Source organism: Dendrobates tinctorius, unplaced genomic scaffold (assembly GCF_039654945.1).
Source record: "Dendrobates tinctorius isolate UK_male_01 unplaced genomic scaffold, ASM3965494v1 ptg000056l, whole genome shotgun sequence".
NCBI lineage: Eukaryota > Metazoa > Chordata > Amphibia > Anura > Dendrobatidae > Dendrobates > Dendrobates tinctorius.
The window spans coordinates 6,240,279-6,261,510 of NW_027361724.1; the positions used below are offsets into that span (position 1 = coordinate 6,240,279).

At 39.5% G+C, this 21,232-nt stretch overlaps 1 protein-coding gene across 1 annotated transcript in view; it reads right to left on the reverse strand.

The window, feature by feature from the left end:
• The window catches only part of TTN (titin), a 295,687-nt gene that overhangs the window by 27,741 nt on the left and 246,714 nt on the right, over nt 1–21,232 (reverse strand). Inside the window, exons 323-331 of the mRNA XM_073577613.1 lie at nt 3,921–21,026; nt 3,518–3,814; nt 2,818–3,405; nt 2,429–2,731; nt 1,715–2,011; nt 1,270–1,557; nt 855–1,154; nt 457–759; nt 56–361 (exon numbers count right to left, since the gene is read on the reverse strand). Of these exons, the coding sequence (XP_073433714.1) occupies nt 56–361; nt 457–759; nt 855–1,154; nt 1,270–1,557; nt 1,715–2,011; nt 2,429–2,731; nt 2,818–3,405; nt 3,518–3,814; nt 3,921–21,026 (19,788 nt within the window). The remainder of the gene's footprint in view (nt 1–55; nt 362–456; nt 760–854; nt 1,155–1,269; nt 1,558–1,714; nt 2,012–2,428; nt 2,732–2,817; nt 3,406–3,517; nt 3,815–3,920; nt 21,027–21,232) is intronic.

Consider the following 21,232-nt stretch of genomic DNA (forward strand, 5'->3'; position numbering starts at 1 on the left):
ACATAAGGCTTAAAAAATGTGCAGAAAATGCATAGCTAAAAATATTATTGCTTACCAAGTATGTCCTTGGCGTGTGCTGCTTCTGTCATCTCAATAGGTTCTCCATTTCCAGCAGCATTTACAGCTGATACTCTGAAGTAATAGTCAATGCCAGGGTTAAGCAAAGATACCACATATTCAGTTGTTCGGACTTCTCCCTTAGCACTAACTACAGCCCAGTCTTCATTATCTGCTTCTCTGAGCTCTACGATGTAGCTTGTGATTGGATTTCCTCCATCATAGACTGGCTTGGTCCAGTTAAGAGTAATTGATGACTTAGTACTATCCACAATTTTCAGTTTGGTTGGTTGCCCAGGTTTGTCTACAATAGGAAAAATCCTCAATTAACAGTGCACCTTAAAAAAATATGCATATTACCTAATGATCTGTAAAATCTGATGGGAAATATATGCTTACCAATTGGATCAGCAGCCTTGTAAAAATCTGAAACGTCGGAAAATGGACCTTGCCCAGCAGCATTAATTGCGCAGACACGGAACTGGTATTCACTATCTTCTGTAAGTCCAGTTACTTTCTGTCTTGTGTCACGAATAGATTCTTTGATTACCTTGAACCACCTTAAGCTCTTTTTGTCACGTTTTTCCAAGTAATAGCCACTTATATCACTTCCACCATCCACAGTAGGTCTACTCCAGGTGACGGTCATAGAATTCTTGGTAATTGTGGGTACATCAGGAATACTTGGAGGGCCAGGTGTAACTACAATAAATTAACACATTTATTAATATTAAATTATCCAAAAAACATAACTTTGGTGAAACACCACTACATATATGACTATGGTTATTACTTACCAAATGCATTTCTTGCTATAACTGGTTCAGATTCCAAAGAATCTCCAACTCCATATTTGTTTACACCTCTGACACGGAATATGTACTCATTTCCTTTAATAAGTTTGGTAACTGTTATTTGACATTCCTCATGCTTTTCTGACACTAAAGACCACACCACACGGCTGGTTTCACGTTTTTCCACAATATAATGGGTGACCTTTGACCCTCCATCATCAGAAGGTGGTTCCCACATAAAGGTAACCTTTTCAGCCGTCACTGTCTTGAACTGAATAAGTCCTGTGGGTGGACCAGGCTTATCTGCAGAAAAGAAAAAAACAACATCTCTATCATTTAAAAATATTAAAACAGCAACATGCAAAACAAAAGTAGTAAAATAAAATATGTGGCATAAAGATGTTTTTAGGACACATACCAAGCACTTGTACTCTGATACTTGCTGAAGCAGAACCCATAGCATTCTTCAGTTTTAACTCATAAACTCCACTGTTGATTCGTGTTGCATCCTTAATGAGGATTCCTGAAGACTCACTGGTGTTTTCAAAGGACAGTTGAGCATTGGTCTGAAGTTCCTTTCCATTTCTAAACCATTCAATGCTAGGTTGAGGCTTGCCACTAATACCAAGTTTCAGTTTCACTGCCACACCAGCTTTGAACTTGAGAACATCTGTATATTCTGGTGGAACATCTATTACGGGTGCACCTACAGAAAAATGTGAAGGAATGCAAAATTTGCATGTTAAAGACAATTTTCCCTTTATAACTTGTATCTGTTTTTAATATGCCAAACTTTTTTTCATAGTTGATTATATAAGATGCAGTTGGAAATTGTATTAATTTATTATATTAAGTGAACTTACCGTAAGTGTCAACACAAGTGATAGGCCCTGCCACCTCAGATGGGTTACTGATAGAACCAACCGCATTCTTTGCAAAAACTCGGAACTCATACTGAGAACCTTGAGTCAAGCCAGATACTGTAAACTGTGTTTCAATAACATTAGTAAAGCTGGCTTTAGTAAACCGGCCAGTTGGAAGATCACGTTTTTCCACAATGTATCCGGTGATCTTACTGCCACCATCATATGCTGGTTTCTGCCACGTCAAGCTCACAGAAGACTTTGAAATATCAGTGACACGGATGTTTCTTGGAGGCTCTGTAAAGAAAGTTGTAATGTGATGATTAGATTTTCTAAAATTTGTTTATCTGTGTTTTTAGGTACATTTTGGTATACAAAAATAAAATATCAGCAAAAACTGATTGTCTTAGTAATTGAATGCTGGATCAGCAACTATTTTTCCCCAAACTCACATATACATGCATGCTTGGTTTGGCTGAGTGTGTATTTGTTCTGTATGGTACACAAGAGAACAAAAAGTTTGGCATTTTGACCACTGTTTTGTACAAGAAATAAACTCTAAAATCATGCTGTCCCGTTCTCGGTTTTGGTGGTAAAGACATGTCACAGAGTTGGATTATACTGTATTGCTTCATCTAGTAAATTCACTATACTTTGGTTCTTGGATACTTTTAGGCTAATATAGCTAATATATTTTATCAATAATTTACTTACCGCAAGCGTCTATAGCAAGAACAGGTTCTGATGGATGACTGACTTTTCCAATGCCTGCAGCATTTTCTGCATATACTCTAAATTCATATATAAGTCCAGGACTGATATTAGACACCTTAAAGTGAGTTGTGCGGATTATAGTTTTGCTAGCTTTCTGCCATAAAATGCTGTTTCTGTCTTTCATTTCCAAATGATATCCAATGACTGCATTGCCACCATTAGAAACTGGCTCATGCCAACCCACTGTGATGCTCTCTCTGGTGACATTGCTGACCCAAGGTGTTGATGGTGGGCCAGGTAAAGCTGCAAAACAGGAATCAGTAGATTGTAGGAAATAGTAACTTGAAATTAACATATATATGAATGCTAATATATGCCATCAAACTTACTGTAAGGAAGCTTGACAGTAACAGTTTGAGAGTCAATGTGATCACTGATGCCAAAGCGATTTTCAGCTTTAATGCGGAATTGATATTCTTCTCCTTTGGTGAGTTTCATGACTTTAGTGACATTTCTAGCCACTGTAGAGGACACTTCTGACCAGGCAGCAGTACTTGTTTCTCTCTTCAGGACAATATAGTTGGTAACTTGACTACCACCATCATACGCTGGAGGCTCCCATTGTAGTGTTACACTGTCTTCAGTTACATCACTGATGATCACTGGACCTACAGCTGGACCTGGCCTGTCAAGAACCACAATCTTGATAGTTGATTGAGAAGTTCCGCTAGAGTTGGATGCAGTTAACTCATATGCTCCAGCATCAGTAGCAACACTTTCTTTCAGATTGATGATTACACTTTCAGCTGTTGTTTCAGTGTTGAATCTTAAGGTAGATTTCACAACAAGTCCATCTCTTTTAAGCGTCACCTTAGGAAGAGGCTTACCAGAAATTGGAATGTCCACTTTTAGGTTTGAGCCAGCTCTTACATATACTGTGTTGCTTGGATAACCTCTCATATCTATCTCAGGTGGTTCTAAAAGGAAAAGAGATATTGTTAAAAATAAAGCAAAAAGAAACAACAGAAATGGTATAAGGTATGATGATAATTTTTTTATACATATTATGTCATGTCTACTATTACATACCAAGCTTTTCTTTGACAGTGATAGGTAGGAGAAGCTCCTTTGGTTCACTTAAACCAGCTTGATTTTCAGCAAAAACTCTGAAGAAATAGTCAACGTTTTCCTTCAGTCCACGGATATCATGACGAGTTGTCTTTACGACTGCACATTTGACCCATTTTTGCTGACCCTTTTCTAGTGCTTCAACAAGGTAGCCCAAAATCTTACTTCCTCCATCATGTTCTGGTTTGGACCAAGCAAGCGATATACTGTCTTTGGTCACATTGGTTACTCCAAGCTTTTCTGGTGGGCTAGGTCTCTCTGTGAATAAAGTATGTAAAACATTAAGCCTCTTAAACATCTATTCCAGACTATTGTAATTTTTGACTGCTCTTTAATTACATTTATCTATAAGTGTTTTACTGACCTGTTATTTTCACACCATCTTTGGTCTCTGCAGGTACTCCAATGCCAAATTCATTTTCACCAGAAATTCTAAAATAGTAAACTGCACTCTCTTGTAGACTGGATACTTTGTAAGTAAGACGATGGCAGTTGTTTGTCACTGAGACCCATGCTTTCTTGCTTGCTTCTCGTTTCTCAATATGGTAATTCTTAACTGGTGCCCCACCATCATTCTCTGGAACATCCCAGGTCAGGACAGCAGATTCCTTTGTAACTTCTTTGACAACAATGTTAGATGGTGGTCCAGGAGAATCAAGAACTTTTACAACAAGAGTAAGTGTTGCAGTGTTAAGAATATTTTGCAAAGTAAGTGTGTACTTGCCAGAATCATTTCTTGTCGCTTTTTCAATTGAAAGTGATGTTTGCGTATTTGTGGTGTCAATGGAAGCTCTTGTACGCAGGTCAGAGTCTGGTTTACTCCACATGACATTGGGAGTTGGTTTGCCTCTGTATGGAACTGTCATAGTGAATGATCCACCAGCTTTAACAATTAATGTCTTTCGCATTTCACTGTCAATGTCAAATACAGGTTCTTCTTCTCTATCCTTCACTATATGCGGTTCAGAGCTGACACTTGGCTCACTTTGGCCTATCTTATTAACAGATCTAACTCTAAATTGACACTCTGCTCCTGATGGAAGTGCAATTATGGTATATTCAGTGTTTCTGACATTTGTTACAGCAGTTGTCCAATCAGTTTCATCAGATTTTTTGTATTCCACAGTATAACCTGTGACTGGTGAGCCACCATCAAACAGTGGTTTTACCCAGCCTATTGTTATACTTGATTTTGTTGAGTCTATAATTTTAGGCTTGGAAGGTGGAGATGGTAAGAAAACTGGGTCCACTGCACGGATCAATGGAGAACAGTCACTTGGAGAACTAAGGCCAGCAGCATTTTCTGCATAGACACGATACTCGTATTCACAGCCTTCACGCAGGCCAGAAGATTTTACTCTAAGGTCATATACAGGCTTTTTGTTTACACGTATCCACCTTAGGCTATTTTTCTCTCGTCTTTCAATCACATATCCTGATATTTCACTACCGCCATCACTCTCAGGTCTTGCCCAACATAAGGTCATAGCCTCTTTAGTAACACTGGTAATCTCCAAAGATTTTGGTGCATTTGGTACTGTATAAGGATTCAGTGCCTTTACGGCTTCACTTTCTAATGGTTCACCAACTCCGTATTTATTGACACCCATAACTCTGAAAACATATTCATTACCTTTTAGCAGTTTTGTAATCTTACAAGATGAGGTTCTAAGTTCTGATTCACACACGGTCCAAGCAATACGACTTGTTTCGCGCTTTTCAACAATATAATAGTCGATTTCAGCACCGCCATTTTCTTGAGGTGATCCCCAGGAAAGTGAGCACTTCTCAGATGTTACTCCAGCAATTTGTATTGGTCCTGCAGGTGGCCCAGGTCTGTCAAGTACTTTGCAGTTTACAGCTAAAGATCTTGTTCCTGCAACATTTTGCAATGTTAACACATATTGACCTGAATCTCTTCTTATACAGTCCTTAACTACTAGGACAGTGCTGTTGTCAGTTGACGTGATCTCAACTCTTGCTTTTTCTTCAATATCTTTGCCATCTTTTGTCCAAGATACTATAGGATGAGGGCGTCCTGCAATGTCAGCATTAATTTTAAGGACTTCACCTGCTTTGACAACAACTACATCACGGAATTTTACATCCATCATAATTCTTGGGGCATCCACATCATCTTTGACTGTGATGGGCCCTGTTGTTTCAGATGGTTCACTAAATAACCCAGCAGCATTTTTGGCAATGACACGGAAATCATATCTTTGGTCTTCTGTTAGAGCAGTTACATCAAAGTATGTTTCTTGGATATTAGTAAAGTTACACTTAAGCCAACGTCCATCCGGTAACTCTTTTCGTTCAATTATGTATCCTGTAATTTTTGCTCCACCATCATATTGTGGCTTTTTCCAGGCCAGTGATACAGTTGTTCTTGTGATGTTAGTAACTTCTGGTTGACCTGGAGGATCACATGGATCTCTTGCAGCAACAGGTTCACAACATTTGCTGCATTTGCCAATTCCTGCAATGTTTTCAGCATATACACGATATTCGTACATCAGTCCTTCTTCAAGGCCTGTTACCTTAAGTTGCGTATCAGGTATTAGACCTTTGTTGACTTTAGCCCAAAGAATGCTGCTTCTTTCTTTTCTTTCCAGGTGATATCCAATCACTTGACTACCACCATCATTTACTGGAGGTTGCCAGCTAACAACCATGAAAGCTTTTGTTGAATGAGCAACATGGGGTGTTCCTGGGGGTCCTGGTGGTTTAAATGGATATTGAGCAATGACTGATGAGCTATCAGAATAATGACTCTTTCCATATCTGTTTTCTGCACAAACTCTGAACTGATATTCTGATCCAGTTGTCAAACGTGAAACCTTAATGGATGTTCTTGCCACTGTTGCTGATACTAATTCCCAGACTGTAGTAGTTGTGTCTCTCTTTTCAACAATGTAGTTATTTATATGACAGCCTCCATCATATTCAGGTGGGCTCCAAGAGAATGAAATGTTGTCTGCACTGACATCATCAATTTTAATTGGTCCTGGTGGTCCTGGCTTATCGAGAACTATTACACCAATAGAAACTGTTGATGATCCTGCACTGTTTGAAGCAATTAATTCATACTGTCCAACATCATCCTTAGAGGCCTCTTTGATAGAAAGAAGGGTAGAGGTCTTTGAAACCTGGACATTTACTCTAGTTGTTTGCTTTAGAGGTTGTCCGTCTTTTTTCCAAGATAGTGTGGGAGTTGGACGCCCTCGAATTGGTATATCAATCTTAAGATCATCACCAGCTTTGACACTAAAAGTGTTAAACAACAGTTCAATTGTTGGTTGAATTTCAATATCCTTTGCAACTACAGGGACCCCCAGTTGCCTTGGATCACTCTTTCCTTTCTCGTTTACAGCAATTACTCTGAATGTATATTCTTCTCCCATTGTCAGTCCAGAAATAGTTGCTTCAAGGGTCTTCACCTGAGTACAAGTGCTCCATTTTTCACTTCCCTTTGATTGCATTTCTACAATGTAACTAGTAATTTTGCTACCTCCATCACTTTCTGGTTTCTCCCAAGATATTGTTGTGCTGTTACGTGTTACATCAACAAGACTTACTCTTCCGGGAGGAAGAGGAACTTCAGACACTTTAACTGGATCAGCAGTACGTGCAGGCAGTCCAACACCATGCTCATTAGCAGCCAAAACACGGAAGTAGTAGATACCTCCTTCTTGTAGTTGTTCTATTTTAAATGTATTTTTGGTGCAATTACTTGTAATAGTTGCATAAGCTTTTCTGGTAGCTTCACGTTTTTCAACAATGTAGTTTGTGATTTTAGAACCTCCATCAATAAGTGGGGGTTCCCAAGATAGCGTCACTGAGTCCTTTCTTACTTCTTTTACTAAAAGATTTACAGGGGCACTTGGTGAATCAAGTACTCTAACATTTACAAATGCTGATTTTGAACCACTGTTATTTTCTAAAGTTAAGTTATATCTTCCACTATCAAATCTGTTCACATTGTCAATAACCAACATTGTATATGAGCTGGTAACTTCAATTTGTGCCCTTTCGGTAAGTTTGTCATCTGCTTTTTCCCATTTCACTTCAGGTTCAGGCCTTCCTTTGATTGTAACAAATAATCTCAAGGATCCACCAGCACGAACAGTGACTGTCTTTCTCAAATCAGCATCGAGTTCTATCTCAGGAGGCTCTAGTTTTTCAGCAGCAATTACTGTTCCTGGAATGACAGCAGGCTCTCCTACACCTTCAGAGTTGATGGCACAAATACGGAAGCAATATTCTGTATTTTCTTTCAATTTTGTTACAGTGAACTGCTTGCCTTGTAATCCTGTTGGTGGTGTTGCTGTTGACCATTCATCAGCTGCGGATTCCTTAAATTCAACAACATAACCTGACACTGGTGCACCACCATCATAAACAGGTTTGCTCCAAGAAAGAGATACAGATGACCTAGATGTGTCCGTTACCTTTGGATTACTAGGAGGACCTGGTGGATAATTGGCATCACATGCCCGATAGAAAATGGATGGTTCACTTACTTCTCCAACACCTGCTGCATTCTCTGCTGAAACTTTGAATTCATAGAAATGACCATCTGTCAAGCCTGTTACTCTAAGTCGCAAATCAGTTAATCTTTTCTTGTTGCATTTCGTCCATCTAATACCTTCTTTATCGCGTTTTTCAAGAATATATCCTTCTATCTCTGCCCCGCCATTATCTTGAGGACGTCCCCATGTGACTACCATTGAATCTTTTGTGATGGCTGAGACCTCTGGTGTTGAAGGTGCACTTGGAGGCTTAAATGGATTACGAGCCAGAACGGGTTCAGACTCAAGAGGCTCTCCAATTCCATATTTGTTCACAGCAACAACACGGAAAATATATTCATTTCCTGCTAGAAGTTTGGTGACTTTATAGCTAAGTGCTTGTACATTTGATGCAACCTGTGTCCAAGATAATCTGCTTGTTTCTCTTTTTTCAATATTGTAATGGGAAATATTTGCACCGCCATCCTGCGAGGGTGGACCCCATGCCAAGTAGCACTTTTCTACTGTTACACCTGTAACATTTAATGGACCTTCTGGAGCCCCAGGACGATCCAAAACTTTTACTGTGATAGGAATTGATTTTGTTCCTCCTACATTGCTGAGGTTCAGAACATACTGACCACCATCCACTCTAATACAGTCTTTAACAATTAATGTTGTTCTTTGAAGAGTGGACTTTATTTCTGTTCGTGCTGTTGTTGCCTCAAGATCTTTTCCATCTTTTGACCAGGTGATATCTGGAATAGGTTTGCCATGAATGTCAGCTTCTAGAACAAAAGTCTCTCCTGCATTTACAACAATAACATCTTTATACTTTGGATCCAGGGATGCCCTTGGTGCATCTACTTCATCTCTTGCAGTGATTGCTCCAGTGCTTTCTGATGGTTCACTAAAGATTCCAGCTGCATTTCTTGCGATAACTCTGAATTCATACCTGTCATCTTCGGTAAGGCCTGTTGCTGTAAATTCTGTTTCTAACACATTTGTAAAGCTGGCTTTCATCCAACGACCATCAGGTAGTTCTTTCCTTTCAACTATGTAACCTGTAATTTTACTTCCACCATCATATTCTGGTTTTGTCCATTGAAGAGTGACATGATGTCTAGTAATGACCAATGCTTCTGGACGTCCTGGTGGATCACATGGATCACGGGCAACATAACACTCAGATACCTTACTAGCTTTGCCAATACCAACAACGTTTTCAGCAAACACTCTGTATTCATATTCTATGCCCTCTTCTAGGCCATTGGTTTTTAATTTTGTGTCTTGAAGAAGAGACTTATTTAGTTTTGCCCAAAGGATACTATTTTTTTCTTTGCGTTCTAAATGGTAACCCAAAACTTTACTTCCTCCGTCATTTACTGGTTCATGCCATTGTACTACCATATGGTCCTTAGAAAGTGATGTTACAAATGGAGTTCCTGGAGGCCCTGGTTCTTTATAGGGATACTGAACAATTACAGCACAAGAATCTAGAGGAGGACTTTTGCCATACCTATTCTCAGCATAGATTCTAAATTGGTACTCTGATCCAGTTTTCAGTTTTGTCACTTTAATGGTTGTTCTAGCAACTGTTGCTGATACTGTTTGCCAGGAAGTAGTGGTTGTGTCTCGTTTCTCTACGATGTAATTATTGATTTGACAGCCACCAGTATACTCTGGTGCATCCCATGAAAACACAACATAGTTAGAACTAACTTCTTCAAATCGTACAGGTCCTTTTGGTGGACCAGGTTTGTCAAGCACAACAATAGTAATATCTTCAGTTGCTGTGCCAGCACTGTTTGTCGCTGTAACTGCATACTTTCCTAAGTCTTCTTTGTTACTTTCTTTGATGTGCAATACAGTTGATACTGGTGTGTCTTCTACATTAACTCTAGTTGTTTGTTTCAGTGATTGTCCATCTTTAGTCCAGTTGATATTGGGTTTAGGTCTACCTATAACTGGAATTTCAATCTTCAGATCTTCCCCAGCTTGTACATTATAAGAATTAAACATTAGTTTGAAACTTGGCTCAATTGTCAAATCTTTTGCTATTACAGGAATGCCAAAGAGTCTTGGATCACTTTTTCCCTTTTCATTGTATGCAAGAACTCTGAAAGAGTATTCCTGTCCTGGGCTCAGTCCAGATACAACAGCATTGCATGTTTTTGTCTCTGTGGCTGTGCTCCATTTTTCAACTCCCTTTGGTTGAGATTCTACTAGATAACCTATAATTCTGCTTCCACCATCATGTTCAGGTTTTTCCCATGAAAGTGATACACTTCTTTGAGTTACATCAGTAAGGGTAATTTTGCCAGGTGGCAATGGTGCTTCAGAAGCCTTTATTGAGTCCACTGTTTCTACTGGTAAACCGATGCCATACTCATTCTCAGCCATTACTCTGAAGTAATATATACCTCCTTCTGTAAGATTTTCAACTTTGTAGCTTGTTTTGTTGCATTTTGCTGTGACATTTGCATACGCTTTTCTAGTTGATTCTCTCTTGTCTACAACATAATTCTTTATTTTGGCACCACCATCAATGAGTGGAGGTTCCCATGTGAGTGTGACAGAATCTTTTTTGATGTCTTTAGCCACAAGGTTTGCTGGAGCACCTGGTGTATCAAGCACCTTCACTGTCACAAAAGCAGATTTTGAACCACTGCTGTTTTCAAGTTTGAGAATATACTTTCCAGCATCATTTCTATCAACATTATCTATTGAAAGTTGGGTGAAGTTAAGTCCTCTTTCAATCTGTGATTTTTCAGTAAGTTCTCCATCTTCTTTTGACCAGCTGATCTCTGGAATTGGTCTTCCATTGAATGGTATTTGAATTCTAACATTTCCTCCAGCTCTAACCAATATTCCTTTCCTTAGTTCAGAATCAAGGTCTATTTCAGGCACCTCCAGTTTGTCTTCTGGTTTCACTGTTCCTGGCACAGCTGCTGGCTCACCTACACCAGACTTATTTAATGCACATATGCGAATCTGGTACTGCTGATGCTCAATAAGTTTTGCTATCTCAAATTTAGTAACTTGTAGTCCTGTCTGTGGGGTGCACATTGTCCATTCTTCATCATCTCCTTTGCATAGCTCTACAATGTACCCTTGGATTTCACTGCCACCATCATAAATTGGTCTTCCCCAAATAACAGTAATAGAATTTTTACTTGTATCCACAACATGTGGATTTGTAGGAGGCCCCGGTTTGAATACAGGATCAGTTGCCTTGAAGTAAACTGTAGGTTGACTTGCTTCACCAACTCCAGCAGCATTTTCAGCAGATACTCTAAACTCATATTCATGATCTTCTGTTAATGCAGTCACTCTAAATCTCAGATCTGTAATTCTGCGTTTGTTGCACTTAGTCCATCTTATGCCAGCTCTGTCTCGTTTTTCTACAATATAGCCAATGATTTCACTACCACCATCATTATCTGGTCTGCCCCAACAGACTGTCATAGAGTCCTTTGCAATGTTTGTTACTTCAAGAGACTTTGGAGCACCAGGAGGCACATATGGATTTTTCATTAGAACTGGTACAGACTCTAATGGTTCACCGACTCCATACTTATTAACAGCCATTACACGGAAGATGTATTCATTTCCTTCCAAAAGTTTTGTCACTTTTAGAGAAGTAGTTACAACTTCTGTTGCAACAACAGTCCAAGCAAGGCGACTTGTTTCCCGTTTTTCAATTATATAATGGGAAATATCACTTCCGCCATCATGCAGTGGAGGACCCCATGCAAGAGAACATTTATCAGCTGTAACTCCAGTAACGTGAACTGGACCTTCAGGAGGTCCAGGACGATCCAGAACTTTCACTTGGATAGGTACTGATTTGGTTCCTGCAACATTAGAAGCTTGCAAAATGTATTGTCCACCATCAATTCTAATAGCATCTTTGACAATAATGAGGGCTTTGAAATCAGTGTTCTTAACCTCGCATCTAGCTGATTCTTCAATTTCTTTATCTCCCTTGAACCACTGAATTGAAGGAAGAGGTTTACCATGCACATCTGCGTCAAGTTTAAATGTTTCACCAGCATTTATGACTATTGTGTCTTTGTATTTTGGATCCATTGAAATTCTTGGTGGTTCTACTTCATCCTTGGCAGTTATTGGCCCAGTGCTATCTGAAGGTCTGCTGAAGGTTCCAGCAGCATTCCTTGCAATAACTCTGAAATCATATTTCTCATCTTCAGTAAGTCCAGTTACTGTAAATTGTGTTTCAATTACATTTGTAAAGCTTGCTTTCATCCAGCGTCCTTCAGGCAAGTCACGCTTTTCAACTATATAACCTGTAATCATGCTGCCACCATCATATTCCGGCTTTTTCCAGACTAGAGTTATAGCATTTCTTGTTACAATTATTGGTTCTGGGCAGCCAGGAGGGTCACATGGGTCTCGAGCAACATAGCACTCTGAAATTTTACTTGATTTACCAATGCCAACAATATTTTCTGCATAAACTCTAAATTCATATTCAATGCCTTCTTCGAGATTGGTGTTCTTAAAATATGTGTCTGGTATGATAGTTTTATTCACTTTTGTCCACATTATGCTGTTTCTCTCTTTCCGTTCAAGATGATAACCAATCACTCTGCTGCCTCCATCGTTAATAGGTTCATGCCACTGGACAACCATGCTATCTTTTGTTATTGTTGGTGCTGACGGTGTACCAGGAGGCCCAGGTTCCTTATATGGATATTGTGCTATTACTGATTCAGAGTCCAGTCCAAAGCTTCTTCCATATCTGTTTTCAGCAAAAATTTTAAACTGATACTCTGTTCCGGTTTTCAATTTTGATACCTTAAGTGTAGTTCTCGCAATAGTTGCTGAAACTGTCTCCCAAAGTGTAGTTGTTGTATCTCTTTTTTCAACTATGTAATTTGTGATTTGACAGCCGCCAGTGTAGGTTGGAGGATTCCAAGATATTGTAACGCTATCAGCGCTCACATCATCAAATTTCACTGGGCCACTTGGTGGATCAGGCTTGTCTAGTGTTATAATTTCAACTGATGCTACTTTCTGTCCAACAACATTTGAAACTGTAATGGCATACATTCCACCATCATCCTTATTTGTTTCCTTTATCAGCAATATTGTATGGTGTGCTGTATCTGTAACATTAACTCTAGTAGTCTGCTTGAGGGCCTGGCCATCCTTTGTCCAAGTGACTGTTGGCTTTGGTCTTCCAGAAATTGGAACTTCAATCTTCAAATCCTGTCCAACTTGGACACTGTAATTGCTAAATGCTGGTCGTACATCAGGCTCAATTACAAGGTCTTTGGCAACCACTGGAACAGCAAGTGATCTAGGGTCACTCTTTCCTTTCTCATTTACAGCAATTACTCTGAAAAGGTATTCACCTCCTTGAGCCAAGTTTGTTATTGTTGCTTCAAGAGCTTTGACACGCAAACTCTCAGACCATTTGTCACTTCCCTTTGCTTGCATTTCGACAACATAATTAATGATTTTGCTGCCACCATCATGTTCAGGTTTTTCCCAAGATAATGATACACTGTTTCTTGTCACATCAACTACTGTTATTTTTCCTGGAGGTTGAGGGACCTCAGAGACCTTCACGGATTCAGGTGTTTCAGCTGGCAAACCAATGCCATATTCATTTTCAGCTGTTACCCTGAAGTAATAGCTGCAACCTTCTTGTAGTTGATCTATCTTCCATGATGTCTTGTGGCAGTTTGTTGCAACCGCAGCATAGGCTTTTCTTGTGGTTTCTCGTTTCTCAATTATGTAGTTCTTTATCTTAGCTCCACCATCCAATGCAGGAGGCTCCCAAGTCAGTGACACAAAATCCTTGGTGATATCTTTAATTTTCAAATTTACTGGTGCACTAGGTGTATCCAAGACTCTTACACTAATAAAGGCAGATTTGGTTCCACTGCTGTTTTCAACTGTTAGAGTATATTTGCCAGAATCAAATCTATTAACATTGTCAAGCACAAGTGTGGTGAAGCTACTGGTTACATCAATCTGGGCTGTTTCTCTAATATCTCCATCTACTTTTGCCCATTTAACTTCAGGTGCTGGACGTCCTCTAATGGGAATAAATAATCTTAGTGAGCCACCAGCCTTTACATTAACAACTTTCCTCAATTCTGGATCAAGATCAAGGTCAGGTACTTCCAGTTTCTCTTCAACAATAATTGAAGCAGGAATATCTGCATGTTCCCCTACCCCAGCCTTATTCACTGCACATATACGGAATTTATATTCATGTTTCTCCAAAAGCTTTTCGACTTCAAGCCGGGTTTCCTTTATGCCAGTTGCAGGAGTGCACATAGACCATTCCTCTGTACTGACGTCACACTTCTCTACAATATATCCTTGAATTTCACAACCACCATCATAGATGGGCTTGCCCCAAGAGAGGATTACTGATGATCTTGTAACATCCACAACTTTGGGATTGTTTGGAGGACCAGATTTATAAATAGGATCTGCAGCTTTGTAATATATGGATGACTGACTTGGTTCACTCAGCCCTGCGGAATTTTCAGCAGAAACTCTAAATTCATAAAGATGGGATTCAACTAGTCCAGTAACTCTGAAGCGCAATTCACTGACCAATCGTTTGTTACATCTGACCCAACGTATACCTTCTTTGTCACGCTTTTCAAGAACATAACCACTTATTTCACTTCCACCATCAAATGCTGGCCTTTCCCAAACAACAATCATTGAGTCCTTGGTTACAGCTGTTACTTCAGGAGCTTTTGGAGCTTGAGGGACTACAAAAGGATTCTTTGCAATGACTGCTTCTGATTCAAGGGGTTCTCCCACACCATATTTGTTTACAGCCATGATGCGGAAAATGTATTCATTTCCTTCCAAGAGTTTGGTCACTTTGCAGCTCAGAGTTTGAACATTTGAATCAACAACTGTCCATACTAATCGACTTGTTTCTCTTCTTTCAACAATATAGTGGTCAACTTCGCTACCACCATCTTGTTTTGGAGGCTTCCATGCTAATGAACATTTTTCAGCAGTTACACCAGTGATAGTAATTGGCGCTTCAGGGGGTCCTGGTCTGTCTAGAACTTTTACACTCACTGGTACAGATTTTTCACCAGCAACATTTTTCAGCAGTAAGATATATTGACCACTGTCCACTCTAATAGCTTCTTTAACACTTAGGGATGTGAAAAAGTCTGTTCCTTTTATTTCAAGCCTGGCTGTGTTTACAAGTTCTTCACCTCCTTTAAACCACTGAACAGAAGGAATTGGCTTGCCAAATACATCTGCATCAATCTTAAATGTTTCACCAGCATTTACTGTTATGACTTCCCGGTATTTTGGGTCCATGCTTGCACGGGGAGGCTCTACTTCATCTCTTGCTGTAATTGGTCCAGTGCTTTCTGAAGGTTCACTGAATATTCCAGCAGCATTTCTTGCAATTACATGGAATTCATATCGTTGGTCTTCAACCAGTCCAGTAATTGCAAACTGAGTTTCAATAACATTTGTAAAACTGGCCTTCATCCATCGTCCATCAGGTAGCTCTTTCTTCTCAACAATATAGCCAGTGATCTTGCTACCACCATCATATTCAGGTTTTGTCCACTGAACTGTAATAGAATTTCTTGTGACAATTATTGCCTCAGGACGTCCAGGGGGATCACATGGATCTCGGGCAACATAGCATTCAGATACTTTACTTGGCTTGCCAATGCCTACAATGTTCTCAGCATAAACTCTATATTCATATTCAATACCTTCTTCAATGTTTGTTGCCTTAATCTTTGTGTCTGCAAGGATTGTTTTATTCAATTTCACCCAAAGAATGCTGTTTCTTTCTTTGCTTTCCACATGATATCCAAGAATCCTGCTACCACCATCATTTACAGGCTCATTCCACTGTACAACCATACTATCTTTTGTAACTGCGGAAACAAATGGTGTTCCAGGTGGACCAGGAAGTTTGTATGGATATTGTGCAATTACTGATTCAGATACCAAATAGCCACTCTTTCCATATCTATTCTCAGCTGCAATCCTGAACTGATATTCACAGCCTGTTTTAAGTCGTGTAGCCTTTATGGTTGTTCTTGCCACTGTAGCTGATACAATTTGCCAAATTGTTGTTGAAGTGTCACGTTTTTCTACAATGTAGTTGTTGATAGAGCTTCCACCATCATATTTGGGAGGATTCCATGTAAAGCTAATACTGTCAGCTGTCACTTCATCAATTTTAACTGGACCTGTTGGTGGTTCTGGCTTGTCAAGAACAACAATGCTAAGCTGTTCAGTTGCCTCCCCTGCGGAATTGGCAAGTTTAACTGTATACTGGCCAACATCCTCTTTTGAAGCTTCTTTAATTGTTAGCAAAGAGATATTTTCTGAAATCTCTGCATTCACTCTGGTTGTCTGCTTTAATGGTAAATTATCTTTGTGCCATGTCACAGAAGGCTTAGGACGTGCAACAAATGGAACATCAACTTTAAGGTCTTCACCCGCTAAGACACTGAATGTATTAAATAGAAGCTTGAATGCTGGTGCAATAACAAGGTCCTTAGCAACCACTGGCACCCCGAGTTGTCTTGGATCACTGATTCCTTTTTCATTTTGAGCTGATACACGGAACATATATTCTTCTCCTTGAATCAATCCAGTTATTTTTGCTTCAGTTGTTTTAACAGTAGAACATGTTGCCCATTTCTCACTTCCTTTGCTTTGCATTTCTACAATATAGGCCACAATTCTACTTCCACCATCATGTTCTGGCTTTTCCCAAGATAGAGAAACGCTGTTTCTTGTAACATCTTCCAAAGTGATCTTGCCTGGTGGCAGTGGTCTTTCTGATACTTTAACTGAGTCAGGTGTTTCAACTGGTAAGCCAATTCCATATTCATTTTCTGCCAGAACCCTAAAATAGTAATTACAGCCTTCTTGCAACTGATCTACTTTCCAGCTGGTCTTGTGACAATTAGCTGCTATTGTTGAATATGCTTTTCTGGTTGATTCCCGCTTTTCTACTATGTAGTTCTTTATTTTAGATCCACCATCAATAAGTGGAGGTTCCCAAGTTAATGTGACAGAAGATTTCGTAATTTCCTTTATCTTTAGATCTTGAGGTGCCCCTGGAGTATCAAGCACTCTGACGTTAACAAAAGCTGACTTGCTTCCTGAGCTGTTTTCTACTGTGAGCATATATTTTCCACCATCAAATCTGTTCACATTTTCCACAATTAGTAGAGAATAGGAACTTGTTGATTCAATTGTTGCTCTGTCTATAGGTTCACCATTTTCTCTTGTCCACTTAACTTCTGGTGCAGGTCTTCCTTTAATAGGTACAAACAATCGTAATGTGCAACAAGCTCTTATGTTAATAACTTTACGAAGTTCAGCATCCAATTCAATCTCAGGTGGTATCATTCTTTCTTCAGCTTTTGGTGATCCTGGAACAAGGGCAGATTCACCTGCTCCTTCAGAGTTTACTGCATATATCTGTATTTTATATTCCTGATTTTCTTTAAGTCCTGTGATAGTAAAGGAAGTAGCTTTAAGTCCAGCAGGAGGTGTTACAATCTTCCATTCATCTTCTTCAGGAAGGGAAATTTCCACATTGTATCCAGTTATTTCTGATCCACCATCATAAACTGGTTTATTCCAAGCAATTGTAATTGAAGATTTACTTGTGTCTAGTACTCTTGGGTTTCCAGGTGGGCCAGGTTTAAATACGGTATCACATGCCTTATAGAATGGACTACATTGGCTTGGCTTACTAATTCCAGCTGCATTTTCAGCCATTACTCTATATTCATACTCATGACCTTCAGTAAGACCAGAAACTTTATATCTCAAATCTGTGAGAACTCTCTTGTTGCATTTAACCCAACGGAGCCCTGCTTTGTCACGTCGCTCCACAATATAATTTGTTATTGGACTTCCTCCATCAGACTCGGGATGTCCCCAACAAACAATCATAGTGTCTTTTGTAACAGTTGTTACTTCTGGAGCCTTAGGTGGATCAGGTGATACATATGGATTAACTGCAAGAGTAGGTTCTGATTCCAAGACTTCTCCAACTCCATATTTGTTTACAGCCATAACACGGAAAACATATTCATTTCCTTTTAGTAACTTGGTGACTTTGAATTTTGTTACTTGGACATCTGTTGCAACACTTGTCCAAGCCAATCTACTTGTTTCACGTTTTTCCACAATGTAGTGATCTATCTTCGCACCTCCATCATCTGATGGTGGCAACCATGATAACACACATTTTTCAGCTGTGACTTCAGATACAGCCAACGGGCCTTCACATGGGCCTGGTCTGTCAAGGACTTTAACATTAAATACATGTTTAGCAAAACCGCCTGGATTAGAAGCTGTAAGCGTGTATGCTCCACCATCCTTTCGTGCAGAGTCTTTATTTATTAATGTTGTTGAGAAATCTGCTAATTTTATTTCTAGTTTTGCTGTATCCTCAAGGTCCTTGCTTTCTTTTGTCCAAGACAAGGTTGGAATTGGACGACCAGAAACATCAGCATCAAGTCGGAAATTTTCTCCAGCCTTTAGTATAATAACATCTTTAAACTTGGCATCGACCATTATCCTTGGTTCTTCAATATCATCTCTGCAAGTTAAACCATCAGATGGTTCAGATGGCTGGCTAAGAGCACCAGCAGCATTTCTTGCAATTATTCTAAACTCATATTCTGAATTTTCAGTTAATCCACTGACGGTAAACTCAGTGTCTAATATGTTACTGAAGTTAGCCTTCAGCCAGCGGCCATTGGGAAGATCTCTTTTCTCAACTGTGTATCCTGTGATCTTAAATCCACCATTATATTCTGGTTTTGTCCACTGTAGGGTCACTGAATGTCTGGTAATGTTGATAGCAACTGGTTTTCCTGGTGCATCAATTGGATCAAGAGCAAATGTTGGTTCAGAAGACTTGCTTGGTTTACTCTTGCCAGCCATATTTTCTGCCACAGTACGGAATTCATATGCAATACCATCAGTAAGCCCTGAGGATTTATATATATTTCCTACCACCAGATTTTTGCTGATTGTCTGCCATAGTATACTGTTTCTTTCTTTTCTTTCAATATGATAACCAAGAATTGGACTTCCACCATCTGTGACTGGTTCATGCCAGCTGATTGTCATGGAATCTTTTGTAACTGCAATAACTTGTGGTGTTCCTGGTGGCCCTGGAACCTTAAATGGATATGCAGCAACCACAGACTCTGAGTTGAGGGAAGGTCCAGTTCCATACCTGTTTTGAGCTTTAACGCGGAATTGATACTCCAATCCAGTTACAAGTTTTGTTGCCTTAAAAGTTGTGCGTATTACTGTAGAAGCCAACTCAGTCCAATTAGTACTGTTGGTTTCTCGAATTTCCACAATATAGTTGCTTATTGGAACACCACCATCATTCTCTGGAGGATCCCAAGATAAGATAACAAAATCAGATGAAATTTCATCAAACTTGATGGGTCCTGTTGGAATTCCAGGAATATCATGAACTTGAACTTCAATGATATCACTTATTTCTCCAATAATGTTTTTAGCTGCTAAAGTATATTTTCCAGAGTCACTTCTTATACATTCATTGATATTTAAGATGGTTGCAGTTGATGTGCGTTCTACGTTAACTCTCTGAGTTTCTCTGAGAACTTGTTCACCCTTTTTCCATGTCACAGCAGGTTTTGGCCTTCCAAGCACAGGAATTTCAACTTTAATGTTGTCTCCAGCTTTAGCAAGCACAGTCTTATGATAAAGGCCACGTAGGTCAAATTCTGGAAGCATCATCTGTTCTTTAACAATTACTGGTCTGCTTTCCCTTGGGTCACTTCTTCCTGCACTATTGACTGCCATTACTTGGAACACATATTCTTCATTCTCATTGAGATTTTTCACTAGATAGTCCAATGTTTTAACTGTAGCAATATGAGTCCATTGATCTGAACCCTTTCTCTGTGTTTCAATGACATAACCTGTAATTTTGGTTCCACCATCATGTTCTGGTTTTGGCCAGGCAAGACTCACACTGTTCTTGGTAACATCCATGATATTAAGGCTTTCTGGGGGAGAAGGTGCTTCAGATGCTCTTATCGGCTCAGCTGTTTCAGCGGGTTCCCCAATTCCAAACTCGTTCTCTGCTAGCACTCTGAAGTAATATTCACATCCTTCAGCTAAATTAGGAATCCTCAGAGAGCATTTCTGGCAGTTGGTTGTTATTGTTGAATATGCCTTCCTTGTAGATTCACGCTTTTCAACTATGTAATTTGTTATTCTGGAACCACCATCTATGAGTGGCATATCCCACTGCAAGGTGATGCTGTCCTTTGAAACATCTCTGGCTTTCAGGTTTAATGGAGGTCCTGGGGAATCCAAAACTTTGACATTAACAAATCCTGTTTTCTTTCCAGCTGCATTTTCAAGAGTCATAGTATATTTTCCAGCATCATATCTGTTGCACTCTGTAATGATGAGCAGAGAAAATGATTCTGTATTCTCAATGTTGGCTCGGGCTTTGAGTGGAATGTCCCCTTTCATCCAAGTAACCTCAGGTGTTGGCCGTCCTTTAATTGGTACAAAAATTCGAATGCTTAGGCCAGCTCTAACAACAAGAGTTCTTCTTAGCTCAGCATCAAGTTCAAAGTCAGGTGTCTCTTCACGGTCTTTAATTTCAACATCATCAATTTGTGCTGGTTCTCCAGAACCTGCAGCATTAATGGCACGTATGCGGAATTTATATTTGCTAGCAGGTTGGAGGTTGGCCACAACAAACTCAGTGATTCTAAGTGCTGATCCTGTGGTGTCTTTAACCCATTCTTCTTCTCCTTCTTTTTGGTGTTCCACAATGTATCCAGTGATGTCAAGGCCACCATCATAGTGAGGCTTGCCCCAATGCAATGCAGCAGTAGATTTGGTTGTATCTGTGATTCTTGGATTGGAAGGAGGACCGGGTGGGTCTGTAACAAGAAAGAAATGCAGAATGTTAAAATAAGGTGATGGTTTGAATAAGGTTTCAGTTCAACATGAAATAACTACGGTAATTTGATTTGATATTTCAAGAAAATATACTGTACATGTCACTACATTAGTACATTTTTATGCACAGATAAAAATTTTACTTCTACTGTTATCAAAATGTCTTCTTTTGCTCATATACTTTTTA